The 24074-nt window shown below is 40.8% G+C and overlaps 1 protein-coding gene across 2 annotated transcripts in view; it reads right to left on the bottom strand.

The window, feature by feature from the left end:
• fbxl7 (F-box and leucine-rich repeat protein 7) overlaps positions 1–24074 on the bottom strand; it is a 44990-nt gene that overhangs the window by 19256 nt on the left and 1660 nt on the right. Inside the window, exons 2-3 of one of the 2 annotated variants that reach the window (XM_079819911.1) lie at positions 22081–22170; positions 17208–17342 (exon numbers count right to left, since the gene is read on the bottom strand). In XM_079819911.1, the coding sequence (XP_079676037.1) occupies positions 17208–17342; positions 22081–22170 (225 nt within the window). The remainder of the gene's footprint in view (positions 1–17207; positions 17343–22080; positions 22171–24074) is intronic. The other variant, XM_079819912.1, reaches the window with a different exon arrangement.

The following is a 24074-nucleotide window of genomic DNA, read 5'->3' as shown; positions in this document are numbered from 1 at the left end:
AGAAACTAGTCATACTGAATGTGGATTGGATGGCCTCCTAAGCAACTAAATCTCACAGTGGCTGTCAGATGCCAGGCTGGAAATGAATGATCCTTCCGCCTTATACATGAAAAGCAGCCAAAGCATTTGGCCTCAAAGCTCATTATTCACAGATTCTTATTAGTGCTACGCTGATCTAATCTCCAAAACCTGAAAGAGCTAATCTGCAGACTGGGCCACGCATTTCATGGCTAAATCGAAACATATTGTTAATCCAGAAAAAGACTGGAGTAGTTCTTCAGAGTTCCTGTCCTCTTTCATAGTCTGGAAGAAATATTATAGGTTATCTGTCTTCCACCGTTCCATATATGTGAATGGAAAGGGACATTTTCCACTTCTCAAAAAATTGAAGGGATAGTTCAACCAAAAAAGAAAATTCTGTCATCATTTACTTAACTTTATGTTGTTCGAAACTTGTATTACTTTTTTATTCTGTGCAACATAAAAAATATATTTTGAGAAATGTCCATGGGCTTTTTTGTGCATACAATGGAAGTCAATGGCCACAAAAAACATTTGTGCTCCACAGAAGGCAGAATGCCATACAGGTTTGGAACAACATAAATAATGATAGAATTTAATTTTTTGTCTGAACTGTCCTTTAATACTATTCAGGGCTCCAGACTAACTTTTTTCACTAGGAGCACAGTGGCCCCCAACTGAAGATTTTAGGGGCACAACCAGAAATTTTAGGGGCGCACACCGTAAATCAACATGCTAACCAAATCTACTAATTTCCACTGTATTACTAATAGGGATTGGTATCGTTAAGGTTTTAATGGTATTACTACTCTTACCGATACTGCTTATCGATCCGGTACTTTAACAGTATTCTTACCGGTTCTTTTTATTATACTTTATTATTTTTTTTTTATAAAAAAACAAAACATAAATAAGAACATAATTAACATGGCTTTATAATCTGAAAAGTAAAATATCTATAGCAAAAGAAACCGCAAAGTTTGAACAAAAATATAAAACATCTATTTGTAAATGGACCAGTGTGCAGGCATTCGGAAGGTCTGCTAACATTAATATTACAGTAAAGAACAAACCTACAAAGAAATCTAATAAAGTAATGAAATGTAAAATAACACTGCATAGTTTTCACTGTATAAATTGATAGATTAATGCTTATAAAAGCTAAAGTTATTAATTCAAGTGATGTGAATATTTTCTATTTGCCTTTTGTTCGATTCTAATTAATGGCTCAATTGTCAGCAGGTTTATTAGACGCTGCCCCTTTAAGACCGAATGCAGAACTAATAATATCATATTCTCCTATTTCTCCAAACTATTTACGCCCATTTAAGATATAAACTGTTAAAATAACTACTCTCCAATCCGGTCATTTTGACACCGGCTATTTGTTGTTTATTTGATGGTTTAGACGCGCACACGAAGCCTACAATATAATGTGCAAATCGGTCCATTTCGCAGCACACACACATAGGCCGCCTTGAAGTTGGAAACAGCGTCTCTTGCGCGGATTATTCCCTGAGCTCACCTGAGGGAAAATATCGCACGTATCCAATCCTTGGAGTGGAATGGCGAGCAAGCGAAGACACCTGAGCCTGGCCCATTACCGGCCACCCGTAGGGGCGAGTACATAGTCGGACACTGGCTCCACTCGGAGATTGTAGAATCTGGCGAATGTGTTGGGTGTCGCCCAGCCTGCAGCTCTGCAGATGTCTGTTAGCTAGGCGCCATGCGCTAGAGCCCAAGAGGAGGCCACACTCCGGGTGGAGTGTGCCCTCACACCAAGGGGACATGGTCGACCTTGCTGCTGGTAAGCCAAAACAATGTTGTCCACTATCCAGTGAGACAACCTCTGCTTTGAGAGAGCACTTCCCTTCCGCTCTCCACCATAACAGACAAAGAGCTGGTCTGAGGTCCTGAAACATCGCGTACTGTCTACATAGGCGCGGAGAGCGCGTACTGGACAGAGCAATGCCAAGGCCGGGTCTGCCTCCTCCAAAGGCAGCGCTTGCAGGTTCACCACCTGATCTCGGAACGGAGTGGTAGGAACCTTGGGCACATATCCGGGCCGGGGTCTCAGGATCACGTGAGAGTTAGCCGGCCCGAACTCAAGGCACGCTTCGTCAACCGAAAATGCTTGCAGGTCCCCGACCCTCTTAAGCGAGGCCAATGCGGTCAGCAGAGCCGTCTTCATAGACAAGAACTTAATCTCAGCCGACCGCAAAGGCTCAAAGGGAGGCCTCTGCAGAGCACTTAAGACTACTGAGAGGTCCCAAGAGGGAACGAGAGGAGAGCGAGGAGGATTCAGTCTCCTCGCCCCCCTCAGAAACCTGATGATCAGGTCGTGCTGACTTACCTTTTTGTCTCCCAGGAGATCGTGGTAGGCAGATATTGCGGCCACATACACTTTAAGGGTGGAAGGAGACAGCCTTCGCTCCACCCCCTCCTGGAGAAACGATAGCACGGACCCGATCGGGCATTTCCAGGGGTCTTCTTGGCGGGAAGAACACCATGTGACGAAGAGGTTCCACTTCAACGCATAGAGACGTCGCGTAGACTCAGCTCTAGCGGAAGTGATGGTAGCGACCACCGCAGGTGGAAGACTACTCAAACCTGCCGCGTCCCGTCCAGAAGCCACACGTGGAGCTTCCAGAACGCTGGACGCGGGTGCCAAAAGGTGCCCCGTCTCTGAGTGAGGAGGTCCGGTCTCAGAGGAATAGGCCAGGGAGGGGCTGTCGCAAGGAGTAAAGTTCTGGGAACCAGGTCTGGCCGTGCCAATACGGGGCGACCAACATGACCTGCTCCTTGTCCTCCCTGATCTTGCACAATACCCGTGCAAGGAGGCTCACTGGGGGAAACGCATACTTGCGTAGCCCTGGCGGCCAGCTGTGCGCCAGTGCATCCGTGCCAAGGGTGCCCTTGGTCAGGGAATAATACAGGGAGCAATGGGAAGAGTCCTGGGAGGCAAACAGATCTACCTGTGCGTCGCCGAACCGTTCCCATATCAGCTGGACCGTCTGGGGGTGGAGTCTCCACTCTCCGGGGAGAGGCTGAATCCGTGAGAGCTCGTCGGCTGCACGGTTCAGGTCTCCCGGGATGTGGACAGCACGAAGGGACCTCAGGCGCTTCTGACTCCACAAAACGAGATGGCGGGCGAGTTGAGACATACGGCGGGAGCGTAGACCGCCCTGGTGGTTGATGTACGCTACTACGGCCGTGTTGTCTGTCCTGACTAGTACATGTTGACCCCTCAGCAACGCTCGGAAGCGGTTCAGGGCGAACCGTACTGCCAGTAACTCGAGGCAATTGACATGCAGAAGGCGCTGGGGTCCTATCCAGGAGCCCGCGGCTGCTTGTCCATTGCACATGGCACCCCAGCCCGTGGATGATGCATCTGTTGATACAACAACATGCCTGGAAACTCGTTCTAAGGACACTCCGGTCCGTAGAAAGCTGAGGTTCGACCACGGGGTGAGAGTCTGTAAGCAGGCCCGAGTCACTTGTACCCGGAGCGTGCCAGACCGCCATGCCCATCTCGGGACTCGATCGCGTAGCCAGTGCAGAAGCGGTCTCATATGAAGCAATCCGAGCGGCGTCACCGCGGCTGCAGATGCCATATGCCCCAGGAGCCTCTGAAATAGTTTCAGTGGAACCGCACTCTTGCCCTCGATTTGACGGAGGGAAGTCAGCAGAGACTGCGCGCGCTTGCTCGAAAGCTGCGCGCACATGGCGACTGAGTCGATATCCAAGAGATCCTCTGCGCGGGGCAAAGTTTGCTCTTCTCCCAGTTGACCCGAAGGCCCAGACGGGCTAGGTGATGGAGCACCAAATCTCTGTGTCCGCAAACCTGCTCTCGAGAGTGACCCAGTATGAGCCAGTCGTCGAGGTAGTTCAGGATGCGAACCCCGTGCTGCCGAAGGGGCGCAAGGGCTGCCTCGGCAATCTTCGTAAAGACGCGAGGGGACAGAGATAGCCCGAATGGTAGAACTGCGTACTGATATGCCCGCCCCTCGAAAGCAAACCGTAGGAACGGTCTGTGTCGAGGTAGGATGGAGACATGAAAGTAGGCGTCCTTCAGGTCGATCGCTGCAAACCAATCGCCGGGACGAACGCATTCGAAAAGGCGTTTCGCTGTCAACATCCTGAACGGAAACCTGAGTAGGCAACGGTTCAAGATGCGCAGGTCCAGGATTTGGTCTTAACCCACCGGTCTTTTTGGGTACAATGAAGTACGGGCTGTAAACCCGGACTTCATCTCGGCTGGAGGGACAGGCTCGATCGCACCCTTCGCCAGTAGGGTGGCAACCTCCGCTCGCATGACTAGTTTTACCTCATGCCATCTTTTTATAATTCTTGGAAGCCAAAATCGGAAAAAAAATTAGATTAATATCACAGCACATCCCTAAAGTTTAAGCAGACTAAACTTTTGTTTAGTTCTTGGCCATCGTCACTCATTAAAGCTGTCTGTGGTGTTGTGTTCGCTGTAGCTCCACGTGAGAGAGCTTGCTCGCTTTCTCTCTCTTCTGGATTGCGAATGGCAAAAATGCATCACGGACAAATGGTTTAATATTATCTCATATAGAAACGGCTGGCAAAGATAGAATTTGCCAGACATAACGTCTATCAATTATAATTAGTAAGTGTATTTTCTTAATTTCTCCAGTACCGACAGCAGGCAAATTTACTGGTCGCACATGTGCAACTGGATGTAAAATTCAGTCGCACACTCTCAAATTTTAGTCGCAAAATGCGACCATTTAGTCGCACTCTGGAGCCCTGCTATTGATTAACTTTTCACAGTTCCCAAAGGGATTGTTCTCCCAAAAATTAAAAAACAAACAAACAAACAAACATGACTTTCAATGTATGGACAAATAAAAACAGAGACACTTAGACAACAAATATCTTATTTTGTGTTCCTCAGGTTTTGGTCAACATGAGGGTGAGTAAATGATGGCAGAATTTCATTTTTGGGTGAACTATCCCTGGGCAAAAAGGCTGGGCAACAAAGTTTAGCTTCAACCTTGATCAAACTTATCTGCCTGCAGCTTTCTGGTAATCCTGAAGACTTGATTAGTTTGTTCAGGTGTGTTTGATTAGGGTTAGCGCTAAACTCTGCAGGCAAATGGATCTCAAGGTTGCCCACCCCTGCTTTAAATGGTCAATGGCAATACTTGTCAAACATTAGAATCACATTTTAATTCATAACCACATTTAGTTTATTCACATTTTGCAACCATATAAAATGATTCCAATATTATTTCACATTCATAATGGGGATTAAGCTTCTTATAAAGCAGCTCCTGGCCTCCTAAAAGGAAGCAATGACCTCACCAGGGTAGTTGGGGCACAATGGAAATAACTGCCTACTGACTTCCTGTTCTCCCTACTGTTCCCCATTATAGGAAACAACCGTAAGAGACAAAGGTCTCTGTACTCCAAGAGGAGACATTGTGTACTCCACAAACGTACACGCCAGGGATGCAGAATGACAAATGTTGATGACTCTCCTTTCTGACATTTTTACTGGAAATGACAATTACACAAGACTTTAGATAAGCCATTTTAGGGCACAGTAGTCATGCTACCACACCTACCTCCATAATGGTAGTTTTGAAGTACAAAGATGGCAGACTGGGTATCTAAATGCCACACCAAAGCAACACACCATCAACTGGTCCAGCAGGGGTCTTGTTTACTCTTTCTCCACATAAGAGAAGCATCCCTCTCCTCTCCCCTCACATAACTACATCTCACTAATCAGGGGTGTGCTGCGGTCGCTGTAATCATCCTGTCATTTGGCATGAAAGCTCAAGTCTTTTGAAGAGTTTACAAGAGTTTAAAGTAGCTAACCCAGAATCTTCCAACACGTTCTTAACTGATTTGAGGCTTGTCATGACTGGCCAGGTCTTCTTGCACTTTAAATCATGCCAAATCTAGCTTCATCATTTAGTAAAAGACAAACAAGAAACACAGCTAAGATAAATGCAAGCTAGAAAGATAATTAGTCACACTAACACACTGATAGTTTATTACTATATTTATTTTTTATTTTATTTATTTTTGTAAGTGATTTATCTGCATCAGTCAATATTGGATACTTAATTGTTTATTTGGTTTTTTTTTTTTTACACCATAAAATATGATAATATATAGAAAAAATATAGACTTTTTTTTATTATGCCACTTGCCTATCCACATAATATCAGCCTGAATTTTAATATGTGTGCATGCCTATTAAATATAAGTCAATAGCACTTTAGTATGCAAGACATTATGGATGTAGAATTCAGAAATACTGTGTGCACATCTGCCTTTGTATTATTAATGCACTGTATGGAGGAAAATAGCAGTATGAGAATGACTGAAGCATTGAAAACCTGCAGCAGTGCCATTACCAAACCTCTCACAGACTTGCAAAAACTTAAGCTCTGTGGAAAGAAAAACAGTGTGGTTGAGTATGGGAATCTTTAAATGCAGTGCTCTGCCAAGTGTCTATGGACATCAAATGAATTTCCTCTCTTAAACTTCTACTGTTGAATCTCTTCAGCAGTGAAAACAGACAGACAAAGAAAATATACCTACAACCTAAAACCCAGGGCCTGGGATAAATCAGGCCCGGCTCTCCTTCAGCAGGTCACTTTTCTTTACTGTGGCCAAACTCTCCCAACCTGTTTCCTCCTCACGGCTATACAGAGGTTTGTCATGACACTCAGGGAAACTCTTTCACCTGAAACATCCATAGGTTAAAATGGACCAGCAGTCCGAATCCATCTATACGGTTTTGTTAAACAGGCAAACCTTGTGTTGGGAAAGGTTGTAACACAGGCACCTGCGGGACATTTCCCTTGAAAAACAAATCACTTCCCTTTGCTGCTGAGCAGCTTTCAACACCACTAGTACTTGGGCGAAACCAACTAGTGGGAAATATTGCCAAATGGAGAAATTAATTTTTCTATAGTCCTTTTACAGTATAACTATTGTCTTAGATATTGGCTCTAATTTAAAAACCTAGTGAGCTTCACTGCACAAAGTCTGACTTCAGTGTCTGAATGTATGAATCTGACTTCATACTCTAATAAACATAAATATACCCAGCACACACATAGTTTTTGTAAAATAGTCTACTTGTTGATATACAATGCATAAACATATTTTTGGGGGTCAATAAGATTTTTTTTTAATTAATAGTTTTGTTCAGCAAGGGTGCATTAAATTGATCAATAATAAAGTAAAAAATAATATTTTATCAAATAAATGCTATTCTTTTTACTTTCTATTCATCAAAAAATCCTGAAAAAATGGCATCAGAAATGTTTTTTGAGCACCAAATCAACAGAATCATGTGACACTGAAGACTGGATTAATGATGCTGAAAAATATGAATAAAAAAAAAAACTGTCTCTGTCCTTCTCTAGCTTTATCCACCATCTTGGATGGATTTTTTTATGTTTTTATCACAGTGCATTTTGAAATTGTCTTCTCGATTAAGGATACATGCAATTCTGCATTCAAATTATTTTCATAATAATTTAAGGACACAATGATGAAGCTCAGATTTTGTTTTGGGGGTTGTTCCTGTTACAATGTAGCCTGACTAGCCAGACCCACATCAAGATGTTGGTTCTGAGATCTCACCATTGGCAGGGCTCAATCTGAGGGGCGGGATAAACGGTTGTCTTTCAAATTCCCTCTGCACGCAATAGGATAGCGCTACAACCAACCAGAGCAACGAAGAAGGTGAAGCAGAACATCTTCCTTTCTTAAGAATGACTTAGTCATTATTCACAGATTCTTATTAGTGCAAAGAAAAGCTTTAACTCAAAGTCTTCCAGAGTTGTGGCCAAACCCGATTCGAAAGACCGTTGGTCGCCAGCTATTTTGTTTACAAGTAGCACTAGGAACCGCAGCAACTATGCCGTCATTATGTTAAGCCCGCCCACCGACTCTATACACGATGTGATTGGCCTGACCAGAGTTTGGTTTTTCCAGCACGCAAGCCAACGGAGAGTTGCTAGACTACCCTGGCTGCAAATTACATTTGCTGCCACTAGGGTGCATCTAGATTTCTAGGCTAGTTACGATGTAGACCCTCCTTCCGAAATATGAAATATGCTCTGATTGGTTAGCTGGCCGTGGCCCAGTGTGTTATTGACAAACCGCTAAGAGCATTTTTCTGAAATATCATGTCCCTTACTATAACCGTAAGTTTGATTTGCTACGGTGAAAATATTAACAATGGCGTAAACCTTTGCAAGCACGGATTTTACAGGACGTTTCAGAGTGGTAAGTTACCACAGATCAGTGAACAATCTTACAAAAGCAAGAGCCCGTAGCTAAACTCTACATCAACACTGTAATGTTAGCTCGCAGGCTAGCAGAGCCAAAGTGTTTGTCATTTGTTTACATCCTAGCAACAACAAAAAAACGTATAAATGGACTGTTAATAGAAAACAAAACAACAAATAATAAAACATACAGGTCGTGATTCATAAACAACTGATTGTACCGACAAAAACAAAATGGGAATTGCTCCATATTTCAAGAGAAGCTTTTGTGCGAATGTAATCCTTCCTCTTCGAACCTGCCCACTCTAAGCGGGACTCGAACTTGGGTCCGCCGGCATGAGAGTCAGACGCTCTTTAACTGTGCGTTCACACCGCCGCCGGCGAGAGCGTCAAACTTCGCTCTGGCCGCCCTGCCATCGACGCTGTAGAAAGATTTGTGGACGCGCTGCCGCTCTGACGTAGATCGAATGCTTGGTCTTTTTTAAAACTGCATTTAAAGGGGCTGCAAAGCAAACACTCATGTTGATCGGAGTTTGTGCAGACTGACCACAGGTTAGTATATAACTGTATAAGATAACCTCATGAAATCATTTAAATGTGAAAGTAAAAAAAAAGCAGATCGATGGAAAGAACTTAACAATTATAGTTACATGTTTGCTAACGAAATAAACCAATTAAAAGCAATTTGTGTGGTGTATAAATAATGTTGCGTGCCTTTTTATCAAACCCGCTGCACCAGCAGGGATCAACCTCTCCTCTATTTTGCTTGGGAACTAATGTGGTCGGAACCAAAGTTTACAGCACTGCGTTCTCTGGAATCATCTCAAGCGGAGCACTTCTACATTCGGATTGGTTGCCGCCGAACCGCGTCCTAGCTCATTACCATAAAGTTGACCTGATTTCAACTCTCCTCGACGCCCAAATCGTCCAAGACGCGCCGCGCCGCGCCGCGCCGCTCTCGCCGCTCTCGCCGGAGCTCGCCGCCAGGCTCCCATTGAGAATGAATGACTTCCGGCCACTTTGACGCTCTCGCCGGCGGCGGTGTGAACGCACAGTAACAAGGAGGCTAAAGACTGCAACCTCTAGCATCAGTCGAGTGGAGGAGTGAGGTTTACTCGCACAGCAACTACTAGCTGGTCTCCATTACACGTATCCGGCATTGTACTCTCTTATGGAGACTGTCTAAGTTCGTCCACCAGCTTCTCTTTGGAGTGACATTGTGACGTCACAAGATACGGGAAGAAGTGTGTTGTAGTTCTTGTAAAGTGTTTTCTGTTAAAGTGAATATCTCCCTTTGGAGTGGAGCTTTGTATCATTGTAGATATTTTTATGCTCAAACAGCAACACACTAACTTGTACTGAAAAAGTGAAAAAGCATAATAGGACCCCTTTAATGCAAGTCACCCTTTAGTGATTTGTGCGACAGCACCAAAATAATGTGGCCATTCAGAGTTTTTACACAAACCTTTTAAAAAATTGTCTAAACACTTTCCCCACGTTCATTACATACAATGGATTTTGCAGGATAATGAAGTCACAAAAACTTGAAGAAATATAAGCAGCTAAGCAACATCTCTCTCAGATCTTGTTTTATCCACGCCATTAATCCAACTCTGGACTCGTAAATCTGACTGGCCTTCTCTTGGAAGAGCCGCAGATGGGTTCAAAAGACTGTTACATCTCTTTCCCACCACCGTTCAAAGTCTAGATGAGACGTATTATTCAGCACACACTTATGAAGGCCATCTTCCGGGTGGAACCTCACAAATCCTATCGTGTTGCACCGCATGCCTCCTTACCAACGACTTCTCTCCAACACCCACTCTGTGTCATGCCAAAGAAAATTAGTCCAGACCAGGCAGTCCAGAGCTCAGATAATAAAACTTGGACTTGAACTGGAGTCTCACAGAAGAAGTGCAAGCTGAACTGCTCTACTCGGTTCAAATCAGGCGTTCAGTACCTCTAGAGCAAAGACAGGAAATCAAAAGCAAAGCGGGACCTGAACTGACCAAGCAACAGCTGTAAAACTGTTGGCCACAGACTAGCTCAGATGTCTGATTAGGATTTTTCATGTCTGTAATGAAAGATCCGCTTGATCTGACAGTCACACCCACCTATTGCGCTCAATGCAATAATCCATTTTCAGTGTTCCCACTTCTTTTGGCCAATGAATTCCCTTGTTTTTTCCATAACTTAAGTAGATAAGGATTTTTAAATTTATTTCAAAGAGATTGCTTTCATTGAAAATGAATTAAGCCAATTTAAGAGCTATTCTGTAAATAAAATTCCCTGATATTTCCATGTATGCATTAATATATTAATTCCATATTTGTTAAAACAGTCACATTTGTTTCACTCACACTGTAATCGAGCTTGTGTATCAATAGTGTACTATTCTGCAGGCTTTTCACAAAATTCATTCTCAGCAGGGTGCAGATTTTGACATAAAGCCCAACTAAAGAGCAATAAAGCTGCCTGGCAAGGAATGCGAAAGAAAACATGTCACTTTATATCTGTTTTATGCCTCACTCAAATAGCCTTACATCTTGCCTCTTATTTGAAACTTAAAGTGTAAAGCCTTAAATAAAGGAATGTTAATTTATTCTCTAATAACATTAGATTTGTAAACTGACTCGTCAGATATCAGTTCACTTAAATATTTCCAAAGCAACATCTCTATAAAATTGACAAAAAGAGACTTTTGAACTAGAATCTAGCTCTTTCCAAAAACTCACAGGCTTTCCAGGTATGGAAACTAAACCACAAAATCCACCCTTTTTAAATTTAAATGCACACTTGATCTAGCTAAATCAGGGAAGTCTTACTGAAACATCTAATGTAAACATGGAAAAACAAACTCCTCATACTTTTGTTAGCATTGTGTGCACCAACAGTCCTTCATGAAACAGAAAGATATTATCTGCAGTATCAGTCACTGTGTACCAATATAAGCAACCACATTAAAGAGATGGATGAATATATATGCGAGTATGAGGGTGTGTGTGTGTGACCCCGAGACACCTCTACAGCATGGAAACATATCTCTCACTGTGAACTTCAACTCAACCCGGACGCCTCTCTTTCTAGCACGCTTCAGACGCTGAGATCAGATTTCTGCATAAAAAGAAGACTAAGAGGAACCACACTTAAACCCCTCTATATCAGATCACTGTTAGCAAGAAAGGCACTTTAGGGTGCAAGAGAGCCTTAATAGTTGTTGCCAAGTGTGATTAAACACCACGTGTACGGTTACTGTGACCGTCCCTTCCATGTAACAGTTCGTATATATACTACCACCTAGAGCTACATAACAAATAGGCCACGATATTTGTGGCCCGCATGCCACGTCATCATGGTGGCAACCGCAACAGCAATAATCCCAAACATGTGGTATATGCCATGTGACGATCTGTGACAAAAGATTTGGCTGTACCGTTTGCAGTCTAAAAAAAAGAAAGATATTAATTAAATGAGAACATTTCATAAGTATAGTATGTAATTCATTAAAAATAGACATTTGTACATGATAATACTGTAAATAAAACTGCATACCACACACACAGCAGTTCACAAGTGAATTTGTACATAGATATATAATGCATTTTAGGGTTACATTTCCTGCAATAAAATAAATAATAATAACATAACTTAACATTTTGGTAATATACACCACACACAGTCTACTCACCATAAAAGTGAATTAATACAATGAAACTAATGGGATCCTTCTTTGTGCCCCACAAGCTTTCAAATTTGAGAAACTTTGCCTTAAAACAGTGTGATGGACCTGATATGCACTCAGTAGGGCATTATTCAACCGCAGCACAAAGTGTTCCTTCATTTGTTTACATAGACTGACTGATATATGAATATGAAGCTAATAAAATGTCTACCACTGACCATTTCCCAACATTGTATAGAACAATTTTCTAATCTAATGAAGACTACTCCTCCTTAGGGGAGTCAGTCTGCACTCCCTTCAATCCCATAGTCAAGGAGAGTGAATTCCACTGGCCTGACGTACGTTTTTACTTTCACAGTCTTTCATACAGGAATTTAAAACTATTTCGAGCTTGGTAAGAGCCTATGTGTAATGTCTAGGGAGAAAAGTATCGAAGGGATGGAAATCATAGACCTGCATGACTGTTTCAAACACCAATTTCAAGGTTCTAACTGGGGAATGAAAGATATGCGATGTGATGTATAACATCTGTCATCGCTAATAAGTTAACAAACTGTAAAAAATAAGGGAACTCTACGGTGAAAAATTCAGATATAAGAGAACTACGTTCCCATCGGCTCATTTAATTAAAAACAGCTGAGCATGCCCTGTTTTGGAATAACCTTGACATATAATTTAAAACAAACTTCTTCTGATAAATCAGCATGGTCTCAGCCAAAATCACGGATATCATCCAAGTATACTAAGAAGCGTGCATGCTTGTGAAAAGCTCCTTGGGTCATCTTTAAGAGTCGTAGTTTACAGCTTGGGGATTAAAACAGAGAACATATGTTTCTTAAAGATGTAGCTAGCGAGGGGCTAATGATTACTTCCAGCAGGACTAGCAAAGCCTGCTAGGCTAATTACATCTGATAAAATCAATCCAGCTTTTGTCCATGCTCTTGCTTGGCCTGGCTATCAACTTTAAATAAGAAAGCACACCTTCAACAAAAGATGTTATCAGTTCACAAATAACTGTACATTTTGGTGCATGTTTGGCAACTTTGCATGTACAACTTGATTTATTACATACAATTCAATTATTGTGTCAGTAACATGGTAAAGTACTGAGCTGATGTTTAAAGCATCTTACTTTGATACACTACTGTTAAAATGTTTTGGGGTCAGTAAGGTTTTTAAAAAGAAATCTGTTATGCTCATCATGGCTGCATTATTTTGTGAATTCTATGGGGGAAAAACAGTAATATTGTGAAATATTATATTATTGCAATTTAAAAAAAATATTTTTTTCTATTTTAATATATTTTATTCCAGCGATGTAAAGCATCATTACTCCAGTCTTCAGTGTCACATGATCCTTCAGAAATCTAATCTAATATGCTGATTTGTTGCTCAAGAAACATTTCTTAATATTATCAATGTTGAAAACAGGTTGTGCTGCTTAATATTTTTGGAGTGTCTAGTTACACCAAGTGCAAATAGCCCTCCTTGTTGTGAAAGGCTATTTACACTAACTCCGCGACATCTGGTTGGGCCTGACAAATTTACAAAAGAAACTAATTTTATAACAGGAACAGTGGTGTGGAGAGTAAGATGGGTGGCAGTAACTTTTGACACGATAAACTCGAGTTTCCCATCACATATCTGATTGAAAAGGTGTTTATTTTAAATAAAAATTAAGAAAATAATCAAAAAGGGGAAATAAAATGCCTAACGGGTATTTAATAGTAGGAATAGACTGTTTATCAGGTAGGTGTAAGTGTAGTGAGGGTTTTATTGTCCCAATAAGGCAGCATCCATTTAATTACTATAATAAATAGAATCACTTACCCTTAATATTTTGTTATTATTGATATAGTGTATGTAATACACTAACAATACAATACACTAAGGTTCAAACAGTATCTGCCTCAATTTGCATAGTATAACAGTATAACACCTAACTACTACACTTAGGGTGCGTTCACACTTGTCATGTTTGGTTCGATTAAAACTAACCCTTGTGCGATCGCTCGGTTAGTGCGGTTCATTTGAACATATGTGAACGCTGCCATCCGAACCCTGGTGCGCACCAAACAAACAAACTCTGGTGCGGTTCGATTGATATATGAACGCAGCACGGACCAAAGACATGTAAACTAACCAAAAACAGGGCTGCGTTCAACAACAAAACGTTGCAAAACGTTTTTTAAACGGAAACGGTGCAGCGTTGAACACCCTGTTCTGATGACACAAGAGTTGTAACTATGTCAGCTGAGAAGGCCATTCTTTATTCTTTTTGAGGAATTTTCGGAGCCTGATGAAATCGATATAAATACGTGTTTAATACAGCAAAATACATGCAATCACTGCCTTTGCCGTCCAGAATAAAAGACAACATCCCAATCCCATTTAATGAACCTTTTTTTATCTCCTGGTAATCAATTCTAATTTTATTTTATTTCTAGTTCTTACTTTTTAATAGCTTATTTTCTTTCTCATTTTTATGTAAAGCACTTAATTACCATATATGAAATTTGCCTTGAAATGAAGCTAAAAATATAAATAAATACATCATCATGTTGATATATATACTGTATAATTTTTTTTTTTACGACAATCATGTCTTCTAATATCTTCAATTGTTGCGTATACATACTGAGCTGCAGCGGACACATTTGTAAACAACTTTACTTGGACCCATTGTGTGAGCTGGCTCTTTAATACCGCGTGGTTTATATACATGTTGCTGCTGATTGGGCTGAACATATTGAATGAACATAAAATGAACATATTTGACACACCCACCAAACGAGAAAAAAAACGCATCTCAAACCCGTTGCACACCGTTACACACCGTTTCCAGGAAACATGACGTTCAACCGGAAACCGTAGCAAAACGTTGCGCACCGGTTTGAGCTTTGAACATGCCCCAGGACATGATGTCACATGCTACAAGTCAGCTGATTTGACGACACGGAAAGATCGGTGTATCCAATTCGCTCTGAGCACAATATGGCGACCGTTGACGTTCAAACTTTTGTGTGTGGGCCAGTACTTCCGGTGAAAACTTAGAGTGTGAGAGACAACAGCGACAGAGTTCCATTACCAGAGAGATAATTTTTTACAATGAGTGTTTTTAGGATTCAAGAGAGGCGACTTGCCTTTCAGAGGGTGAGAGCCTCCTCACTTCATTGTTGTGTGCCGTTATGTACCGTTTCGTCACGTTACAACAAAGAAGTAAGCTTTCATGCATTCCCTGTTGACGCTGGGGTACGGGCCGAGTGGATGCAGAAGATCCGGAGGGATGACTTCAACCCGACCAAAAACACCCGGGTCTGTAGTCAGCATTTTAAGCAGGCTGATTTGAACGTGACTGCCGGGGGGCTGAGGAGGCTGAAGAAGGGAGCCGTACCAGTGTACTTTTCTTGGAATGGGTACGAACTACCTGCGCCCTATAGCCTAGACTGAACAGGCTAGTATAGCCTAGACTGAGGGTACAAAATCAGCTCTTACCTCACACTGACTAATGTTCCCACCATGAATAGGCTTAGGGTGTACTCACACTAGCCAGTTTGAACCGTGCCCGAGTGCGTTTGACCACCAAAGCGCGGTTCGTTTGACTAGTGTGAGTGATCCGAACCGTGCTCGGGCGCGGCTCGATTAGCCGGCCCTGGCCCGCTTGGAAGAGGTGGGCCAGAGCACGGTTCAGTTGGACTCGGGCGCGGTTCGCATGCAGTGTGAGCGCTAACCGTGCTGGAGCACGGAACAGCTGCGCGCTACTATCAACATTACAACAGCAAACACCAAACTATTACTACTTGGATACACTTTTCAATTAATTCAATAATATTTAGGTTTATAATGGTTCTGGTTTTCACCTTATTGATGAACATGAATTGAAGTTTGCGGGTAAAGCTGCAAATTCCTCCGTCAAAGTCAGCTGCCTCCGTAATAATCTTCTGATATGTGCAGTGCAATCAAGTGAAAATCGCTGCGCGGCATAAATTATAAATGTATTAGGCAGTCTATTAGCGAAAGCGCTTTTCTTCCTGTCTTCTTCAAAACAAAAAGTTGCATCGTGAATGACTTAAGCGTGCTCCGGCCCGGTACGTTAAGTGCAATGTGAGTGCAGGCCAGCGGGGGAGTGGGGAGGGGGGACAATCGCGCTCGAGCACGGTACAAGGCAATCATGCCTAGTGTGAGTACACCCTTACTTAAACTTATGCTCCAAAGAACGGGAGCAGTAATAACCAGTTTCTGGAGTGTCCATGAAAGTATAGTTCAGGTTTAAGTAGGCTTTCTTACTGTCAAATACAGACTTATTGTTTTATTACTGTTATTCTACATCCACATCACCAACTATAGCCACACAAATACCCCAGAATCTGATTTAAACTGATAACTGTTTAACTGAACTGATCTTGAACTGAACTGGTTAAACACATGTTTTCCACCCTACTCTGAGGTCGTGAGGCTTCTCGTGCTTCCTCATGGACCTATAACATACAGCCCTGACGGTCACCCTCCCTGCAGGGTCTTTGTTTGACACTGTGGGAATTCAACATCATTCATGTAATGTTAGACAAAACACGCTGGACTTCTTTTCAACACGGTACCATCGATCAAACAACCTGATGCACCGACAAGCATGGGCGTGGTAGTGGGGGGAAAAGTGGACCTGACTACCCAGGGCCCCGTCTAGGGAGAGGGCCCTTTGAAAAGTCTGGAATATATTTTAACATGGAACATGGGGGCCCATCAGGACTGCCTATGCATAGGGCCCAGGATTTTGTGCTACACCCCTGCCGACAAGGGTGGTAAATAATTTTGATCGCGGCCACTAAAAATCTTGATCGGGGCCACCTCTGAAAATCTCATACTAATCCTAACTTGACAGCTGTCTAAACTTAGTGTCCGATAGCAATAGGTTATGTTCTCTCAGCGCCTGATTGAATCGTTTCCTCTAGTTCTGAAAAGGTAGTGCTTTTCAGGGTGCTGCGATTTTGTTTAGGTCACCTCAACTAAAAAACGTTAAGAACAATTTATAATTCTACAAATCTAAAATCTCTACAGGACAACTGACCTAAATGTTAGCTACATACATAGCTACTGCCAGAGCCGCGATCTATCTATAAATATCAGAGAGAGATCTATATCTAGCTATACGGGTCTGACTACTGCTAGCTAGTTAGCGATAGCACTATGTGAATGTGTTTTGCTGTCAATTTCAAACTCACCTTCATAGTTGTCAATGAAACTTGACAGGTACATCTTGTATCCCTTTTCCCGTTTACTACGGGGGGGCAGGACATCCATTACGGACGAGCCTGTGGACATCCGAAATGGTAATCTTGGGCAGGTCTTGTAAACACCTAGTGTAAAAAAGCGCCATTTTACCGGAAGGACTGGATCACACACTCGAGAGAGCGGAAGTAGAACGGAAGTAGAGTCTTGCACAGAGCGAAAATGAGTAGAGTGCAAACTTGGATCAACGAGGAGGTAAAGTGCCTCATCAGTATATGCAGATCTTCGTTTCTGCATACAACAGAGGAAATCCTGGTGCTGTTTTGAATGTATTTTATGAGCTCTTCGTGAGTTCTCAGCTGGTAAAAATAAAACCATATGTACATGCATAATATGATCGCGTTTAATCCAGCCCACAGCATTCTTTTGAATGCTCAGTAAGCAAGATCTGTCGCGAAATATACGTCATAAAAGTCGACCAATCAGGTTGTGACCGTATCCCTAAGCCTTTGGTTCGGTAACTTTAGGTTGGCTGTTAAAAATGCCAGTGTGAACGCTAAGCGGACCAGGACTATGGTTTTGTTTTTGTTTTTTGGTCCAGACCAAACGAACCAAACGAACCGAACTACAAGTGTGAACTTAGTGTAAATAGCCTCTGCCTAATATTTTTCCTGGATTTTTTTTTTTCAGGATTCTGGAATAGCATTTATTTGAAATTGTAACTATGTAAAAGCCTTTACTGACACTTTCAATCAATTGAATGCATCCTTACTGAACAGAAGTATTAATTTAGTTTAAAAAAAATTAAATCTCACTGACTCCAGACTTTTGAACAGTAGTGTAAGCAATCACAAGGTAAGTATTTAGGTACATGGAGAAACTGGGAAACAAGGTTCTAGCATGGTAGATGTAAAAAAAGAAAGAAAAGACGGTAGGTCTTATTGTTTTAAATGGGTAACCAATCTTTATTAGCGTTGTGTGCCATACATATTACATAACAGCTTTATCTGACATTAGCCTGGTCCTACCAGACTCTCGTACATTTCATATGTACAGAGAGTCTGGCCACCCTCCATTGACAAGTGTTAACTTCCTTGAAGGCGGGTACTCTGTTGAAGTTTAAAACTATTGGATCTGCCATAACCAATCGCTAACGCTAACGACATCAACGTCATCATTCTCAGCCACTCCCTCTGTTCGCTGATTGGACCGGTTAAAATTTTACCGGAGAAAACCAGAGAATATACCGCAATCCCAGACGGAGTACTGAAGGAAAAGGAAAATTGAGTCAGATTAATCTGACATATAGCATAACTTAATAATAACAATTATTACTATTATTATAATTAATAATAATAATAATAATAATAATATGATTGTTGTTGGTGTTGTCGTCATTACTGACCATTATTACGCAACCTAATAATAATACCTTATAGCATCATGCAACCCATGATGGAGTTCAAAAGTTCCTCTGGGTCAAATTGGTACGGGTCAAGTGCTACATTCCAGTTAAAGTAACTGATCTTTGAAAGTTTAAAACTGAACTGCTCTCTGAAACACATTTAATCACACTTGGAATGTTCAGGGGATCTGAGCAGGAGGCATAAACAACAGCTAAAGACCACTGTACGGGGTGCTGATGCCAAATATCCCATATAAATAGCTCCAGAAGAAGGCTTCAGAAGGTTTTTCTTAAATGAAAATACAAAGCATTGACAATTTCAAGCTGACATATGCTTTTACTCTGCAATAAAAACACACCAGAGCACAAGCAGCGCGGCTCAAACTCATGCGGGGTTATCAGTGAGGAAGTGCTGGTAGGAAAGGGCCGTCTCTCAGAAGAACAATGCTATCTGACAGTTCCAAAGCTGCTCTGCCCACATCTCCTTAGTCAAACGGCCCCATGGCTTACTTCTAACAGTGGCAGTCCGTTTAGCACTCTGTTAGATGAGGCTAGATGACTCACTTTGGAGCAAATGAGTGGCTGCACTTTTCCATCCCAGGAGTGGCTAACAATGAGGAGCCACACATGCACATTAAAGTGAAATAACTCAGGACACAAAAATGCCTCGCTAGCACTCAGTGCTAATCTAAAAAAAGGACTCCCAAGTTTGTCCACAATACATTTCATAAACTGCCCTTGTAAAATGCAAACATGTGGAGACTAAATGACCACCCACAATTCATGTGGGTTTAGTTTCAAGCTTTGAATATATTGGGAGTTTGCTAATTTGGTTTGGTTTGGTCATTTTACTCTAAATTTTAATTTACTCTTCCTATAAGCTGTATATATACAGTATATGTCACATTTAATATTACATTTAAAGGAGAAGCGTGTAATTGTTCTGATGCTAAAATACTTTCTCCTCTCCAAGTTTAATATTGCCCTGTTTGTTTGAGTGATTCAATATGTCAAGTTCTGGCTCAACCAATGATGTGATTTACATTAACTAAGCTTCCAAACATAAATATAGTTCACATTCAAAAAGGAAAATTCTTTCATAATTTTCTCACCTGTATGTGAGAAAATTTCATTTAAAACCTGTATGGCTTTCTTTTGCAGAACATACTTTTTTTTTTTTTTTTTTTTACATAAAAGTCAACCGAATCTAATGCTGTTTTGGAGCGCATTGACTCTCATTATATAGACAAAAACAGAATATTTTCTTTCGTGTTTGGCAGTAGAAAGTCATACATGAGTAACAACGGAATTTACATTTTTGGATGAACTATCCCTTTAACACCTCTGCTGATTGCAAGACCAAATTGTACGCGAATAGAGAGACAATGGCTTAGATGGTCTATACTGAGCAGTGGCTTCCCATCCGCAGTGTTTAAGGCGGAGTTGGTGTAAATCAAAGCCGCAGAGGCAGTCATTGGAAGAACCGCTCTGACATTACTGTGGACAGGCTGAGGAGAGACGAGATCTGCTCTCACTGAGGGCTGGATATACTGCAGGCCGCAACCACACACACACCGCAGGTTGGCTCTGAGGATGCCCTAGCTCACTAGAGAACAACCTTCCACACTGCACATGCTATCCAACCCCCTTCATGTCTACTTCATGTTCCCCCCAAATCCAAATCCAGCACATTTTACGGCCACAAACATTGAGAAAAGCAAATTACTGCCTGTTCTTTCTCACATTATTTTATTTACCTTTAGATTTATAGACCCAATGCTTTTCAAACATGCTTCTTTCCCGTGTTGATGTATTATTTCCTATAGAAACAGGAAGTTTTGGACAGGAAACTTCTATTTCTGGCTATTGTTTATGAAGTTGATTTGCTACTTGTAGTTGTTTGCAGGAGGTATTAAGGGAAGGAACATTCGCATCTGATTGGACAATAATCTGTGCAGTACAGGATGAGTCATCAATAATTCTGGTTCATCCTAAATGAGAGAGACTGTACATTTTAAATGTTTATTTGATAATGGTTAATTTCAAGTATGTAATTTTTTGTCTGTACTAAAGCATAGAAATACCATAATATGTTTGCAGATATTAAGGAAACATGCCAAGTTTACATGTTTCTCAGAAAAACAATACTCCAGTCAGTTATTCTACTATGAAATGTGCGTTCCGTGTCGGAATGTCTGTTTTGTTTTGGTCTGTGGGATTCTGCCCACTGCCAATTTACCCAATAGCATTTTGAAAAACACAGAGTATTGCAGCAATCATTGAAGCCAGCAAACAAACTGGGTCAGACATTGCAGATTCTGCCAGACCTAAAAAGCCTTGGCATTCATCTAAAAATCTCTATGAACGGTAGCATATTAAAGTACTGTTAAATCAACTCATCAACTAACAAGTGTGTAAGTATCACTCCAGTTGCGTGTCCTCAATCTGGCAACCAAATTTGGACTGCAGTATTTCAACTGCTAGCTGTCAATATTACATACTGCAACTTTAAAGGGTACATAACATAATGTTAATAGAGTAGTACTGAATCCTTCATATCTCCGAAGAGTCTTTCGTTTTATCATATTTATAAAATACAGATTTGACTCATGACTGGGAGCAAACAAACACACTTGCAGAACTCTGTTGCTGCTCCGGAAAAACAAAACCATTTTTTTTGGCCATACAAAAAAACAACAACGGTGTATTTGGCACTGAAATACTCATACGTCCAACTCGTGTTTTGGTCTCCAACATGGTCCTACAGAAATCATTAATAAATATGCTGATTTGGTGCTTAAGAAACATTTCATATTATTCCAAGTTCTTTAATGAATAGAAAGTTCAAAAGAACAGCATTTATGTGTAACATAAATGTCTTTACTGACACTTTTGATCAATTGAATGCATCCTTTCTGGATGAAAGTATTAATTTCTGATTCCAAACCTTATATATAACGTAGTGTATATGTGACCACAAATATGTAACTAAAAGCCATAACACACACATTCTGTGTACTAATAAACCACGCCCAGAATAAATAAATAAACAAATATGTCATAGTTTCTATTTAGTCACCCTGAGAAAGCTTTACAAGAAAATGGCCTCTAAAGCCAGCTTCACAATTTCCCCAGGATTTGTCATTTTATTTTCATCCACATTCACACAGTTCACCCAAACACATCCAGTCAGATTCTTCCCCCCAAGGCACACTCTAAACAGCATTATGGATTTGGACCAGATTTGGAGGCTAGATTGTGGAAAAAAAAGAAACATTTTGAAAACGAAACCCTGTTCTCCGCAGTGTTTGTGGTGTCCAGTTTATTTATTTATATTTTTAGTTTTTATAGCTTTTTAAAAAAAAAAGGTTCCACCAAAAATAATCAACAAGTCAAAAGGAACAAAACAAGAAAAAAACTAAAGGCTAGCTAGTGATGGTTAATGAGGACCATATGCCTACCTTCACTGGTAGCTGCATTCTTTGGAGCTTTGGTTGATGTCTGATCCGTACTTGAACTCAGGTCGGAGGAAATACTGGAACTGCCTTTCCCTAAAATCACAAAGAACAACCCCAGGACACATCAGGACAACCAGAGAAACAACACAAATTGAGAATACACATATTGACCTTAAAAAGCAGAAGATAAAAAAAAATAAAAATACAAAGAGACATGCAATCATCAAAACTGCATCTTATATTCAGCACACTTACACATATATGATGTTATACACAATACAAAAAACAGTAATTCAACACATCATTTTATGTCGAGAGTGCACAAATAAAAAATGCCTGTAATGTTTAAAAGAAATCTTAGGTTAAATGCCAGGCATTCTTTTTCTGTCCATCACAAACTTAGAATAACAAACCAGATGCCTCCCACAGATTCTCCCCAATGGCAGGGACAAGAAAAAAAAAACTGAAAGCTGAAACGCTTTACAAATCACATTACAGAAAGACGTGCCTAAAGAAACAAGCTGAAGTGCCATTCGTTTGAGTTCATCACATAAAAAAACCCTAAATATTATATAAAGATGATCAAAGTTAACTATGAAAAACAAGCCAAAACAGCTTTTTTTTGGTCATGTTCTTTGAAATGCTAAATGAGAAGCCTTTTGTTTTACAAATCTCCGAAAAGTTCATTCCAAATTAGGAAAGACACAACTGTAAACCTACGCCTCGATCATGTTTCTTCCCATTTGCAATTTGATTAGTTGTGCCAATTCCTTTTTGTTTCTGATTTATTTTGAATCAACGTGCCCAAAAACCAGAGGAACAATTGTATTTCAGTTTTTTTTTGATAACAGTAAACCTAAAACAACATGCCCTGGTGTGACTGTTTCCTAAACACTCCTGTTTGTTTCAATGGCACTTCAGAGCATCAGGTCACATATGAGGCATGTTTACAGGCTCGATGAGAGCAAACACAACTAGAGTTCACATAAGCTTTTATTTGACCATAAATGGTCTGACTGATAAAGCTTCCACATGCTGAGCAAAAAATGTGTTTTGCTCTGTAAACAAACCTGTTTTTCACTAAATAGTCTACCAGTGATATCATTAAAGACATTTCAGGCCAGGTTTTTTTTTTATTTTTTAAATGATCAGTGAACCAAAGTGGAATCTTCTCAGACACCAACCTTGAATTCAACGTCTGATTACATCACAAGCATTGTTTATTGTTCATTGTCTCTGAAGAATGTGCTTCACTGCCGATGAGATTAATTGACTGAACATTACATTGATGGAATTATACAAAGCTGCAGCCATAGATACTCAACCATATATTTCACAGGAACATTTCAAAAAGAAGCAAGCACCTATTATGATTATGGAGAGAGCAATAAACCCAGGCCTGTGAGGAGCAAGGCACAATAAAAACAGTGTGCGGTTTGAACATAGAAAAAAAATGCTAAAATCTTTTAGCATCCATAAGAAATTCAAAACAAAAAGAGGAATTATAGGTTTATGTTTTGGCATGAGATTTATTTAGTCATAATTCACTATAATTTGGATGGTTTCCTTTGGATAACTTATTTGGATTAAAAAAAAAAAGCACTGGGATAGATCCAGGACATCCTGGTTTTATTTTGAGGAAGAAGAAAATATGGTCTTTCACTGCGACTCCCTCTGTTAATATAGTCGTCAAATTAAACAGGGACAAACATTTGCTTTAATGCATCCATGATGCACTAAAGGCTCATAGTGTATCGTTTGTAAAACAAATAATGGAGAAAAAGACTAGTACTCTGTAAAACCATCTTATAATTGACACTAGAATAAACAATGGTAAGTATTTGAATACATTTAAGCCACTTAAATGCCACTTTACAGCACATTTACAATTGGTTGGCCTTCAAACTGCCGTTTTAGTGCGTTAGAATGGAACATTGAAGTCATTTTGTCTTACTATGTTTAATTAAATCAAGGGAGGTCCTGAGTAGAAATAACTG

The sequence above is a fragment of the Gobio gobio genome (genome assembly GCF_949357685.1).
Source record: "Gobio gobio genome assembly, chromosome: 6".
NCBI classification, from domain to species: domain Eukaryota; kingdom Metazoa; phylum Chordata; class Actinopteri; order Cypriniformes; family Gobionidae; genus Gobio; species Gobio gobio.
The sequence above is the reverse complement of the archived record's forward strand: the minus strand, read 5'-3'. Positions and strand labels throughout refer to the sequence as shown.